The 2,243-nt window shown below is 54.2% G+C and overlaps 1 protein-coding gene across 1 annotated transcript in view; it reads left to right on the top strand.

Moving 5' to 3' along the window:
- VSIG2 (V-set and immunoglobulin domain containing 2) overlaps positions 1 to 2,243 on the top strand; it is a 6,544-nt gene that overhangs the window by 3,947 nt on the left and 354 nt on the right. Inside the window, exons 6-8 of the mRNA XM_010829531.1 lie at positions 7 to 41; positions 217 to 422; positions 1,378 to 2,011. Of these exons, the coding sequence (XP_010827833.1) occupies positions 7 to 41; positions 217 to 422; positions 1,378 to 1,507 (371 nt within the window). The 3' untranslated portion in view covers positions 1,508 to 2,011. The remainder of the gene's footprint in view (positions 1 to 6; positions 42 to 216; positions 423 to 1,377; positions 2,012 to 2,243) is intronic.

The raw sequence follows: 2,243 nt of genomic DNA, 5'->3' as shown, positions 1-2,243 counted from the left end.
ATCAAGGAAGGTCTGTTGCTCTGACGATCATGTGTCTCCTTGTATGTGTGCTAAGTTGCTTCAGTCATGTCCGACTCTTTGCGACCCTATGGACTGTAGCCCCCCAAGCTCTTCTGTCCATGGGATTCTCCAGGCAAGCATACTGGAGTGGATTGCCAAGCTCTCCTCCATGGGGTGGTCTTCCCCACCCAGGGATTGAACCCAGGTTTCCTGCACTGCAGGCAGATTCTTTACCATCTGAGCCACCAGGCATTTATCTCCTTACGTGTCTCCTTAGACCCTTCCAAAGGCCGAGTGGCTGGGACTGTGATTGGGGTGCTGCTGGGCCTGCTGTTCCTGTCCGTGGCTGTGTTCTGCCTGATAAGGTTCCAGAAAGAAAGGAGGAAGAGGCCCAAGGAGACATTCGGGGGGAGTGACCTACAGTGAGCAGGAGGGCTGAGGGCTGGTCAGGGTGGGAGGAAAGGGCTTGGGTTAAGAGTTGGTGACGGCAGCTCTCAAACTCTGACACCTTCAGGGGTGTTTCAGGGTGAGGGGCATGGCTCAGCCCTGGGCTTTGGTTGTGCTGTGGGTGCAGTGCGGCTTGTGTATTTCAGCGTGTGAGTGAAGTGTGCAGGGTGGAGGGCTTGGTTCATGAGCTACCCTCTCCCTCCTAACACTTAGAAGAATGTTTTGCTTTTCACTTTTAAGGAACTTTTACATAGATTAACAGGCTGTGGAGGCTGGGAGTTGTTTGTCCTGAGCTCTCAGCCGAGTCTAGTTCTTCTGTGTGGGGCAGAGAGAGGTAGTAAGGAAAGGAGAGGCAAAAGCCACCTGTCAACTTCAGCTGTCAGCTGTGGGGTCCAGAGTCAGGCATCGTTTCTCCAAGTGTGGTCCTCACACTGGGAGAGTTCCTATGTGCTAAGCTGCCTCAGTCCTGTCCAACTCTGCGACCCTATGGACTGTAGCCTGCCAGTCTGTCCTCTCCAATCCCTCCTCTGTCCATGGGATTCTCCAGGCAAGAATACTGGAGTGGGTTGCCATGCCCTCCTCCAGGGGATCTTCCCAATGCAGGAATGGAACCTGTGTCTCATGTCTCCTGCATTGGCAGGTGGGTTCTTTTACCACTAGCATCACCTGGGAAGCCCAGTCCTCAGATTACCTGAACTAGGAGTTTGTTAAACATTCAGATTCAAACCACTTCTATTCCTCCTGAAGCAGAATCTGTGTGTGTGTGTGTGTGTGTGTTTGGGGGAGGGATAGGGCCTGGAATTGTCGTTTCAACCAAAATTCCACAAGGATTCCTACGCACAGTAAAAATAAGAAGTCCCTGGGATAGAGGATGGGTGTGTTCTGAGGGATGCACCCAGCTTTCACTAAGAATTGCCTGTATCCCATCAGGGAGGACGCCATGGCACCGGGGGTTTCTGAGCAACCTTTGGAAAGGGAAGATTCTAGCAATGGGCTCCTGGAGAGGCCCTCCTCTGCCAGCACGGTGACGACCAAGTCAAAGCTCCCTATGGTTGTCTGATTTCTCTCTTGATCCCTGAGGGGGAATATCAGAAATTAAAGTTTTTGGGTACCATACTGTCTCTCTCTTCGTTCTGCCGGTTTAGCAAATTCCACTAGACTGCCCAAAGAGTATTCCCAGAAGGGATGCTGTGGGCGGGAAGTTTGGTTCCCAAGGTACCTTCTAATCTTGGTTCCCCTCCTCCCTTCACCCTTCCATCTCCACTTTTTGGTTTGGTCAAAGGAGACTTGTTCAGATTTCCAGCGGTGGCCTCATGTACCCAAACTCCCTCCCTTCTGGCACCCTCTGAACACTTGGACATTCCTCTTTATTGTTCACATTCCAACCCAGCACAGTCACATGCACACACGGAGATAAAAACCCTCCCGGCCACAGCCCCAGGAGCCCGTGGGGGGCGGGGCCAGCAGGAGCAGGGGCGGGGCCGCGGGAGACTCCTCCTACCGAGCCGCCCCCGCGCTCCGCGTTCGCGTAAACAAGCGGAGAGCTGGAGAGGTGGCTCTCGGGGTACGCTGGGGAGAGGGGAGGGCTGATTACAGGCAGGCGTGGGGTTGGGGCGTGACACGGCAACTTCCCTTCTGATCACCGGCAGGGGCATCCGACATCATAAAAACCCTCCTCCCCACTCTCCTCGCCCCAAAGTTCTAGACTAGGCTGGGGCGTGAGCGGCGCAGCAGAGACGCAGGGGCGCCCCCTTTAGCTGCGCGCGGAACTAAAGGATTTCTTTTTTTTTTTTTGG

This window comes from Bison bison, unplaced genomic scaffold, assembly GCF_000754665.1.
Source record: "Bison bison bison isolate TAMUID 2011002044 unplaced genomic scaffold, Bison_UMD1.0 scf7180017864506, whole genome shotgun sequence".
Taxonomy (NCBI): domain Eukaryota; kingdom Metazoa; phylum Chordata; class Mammalia; order Artiodactyla; family Bovidae; genus Bison; species Bison bison.
Note: the sequence above shows the minus strand (reverse complement) of the source record. Positions and strands in the feature narration are given on the sequence as shown.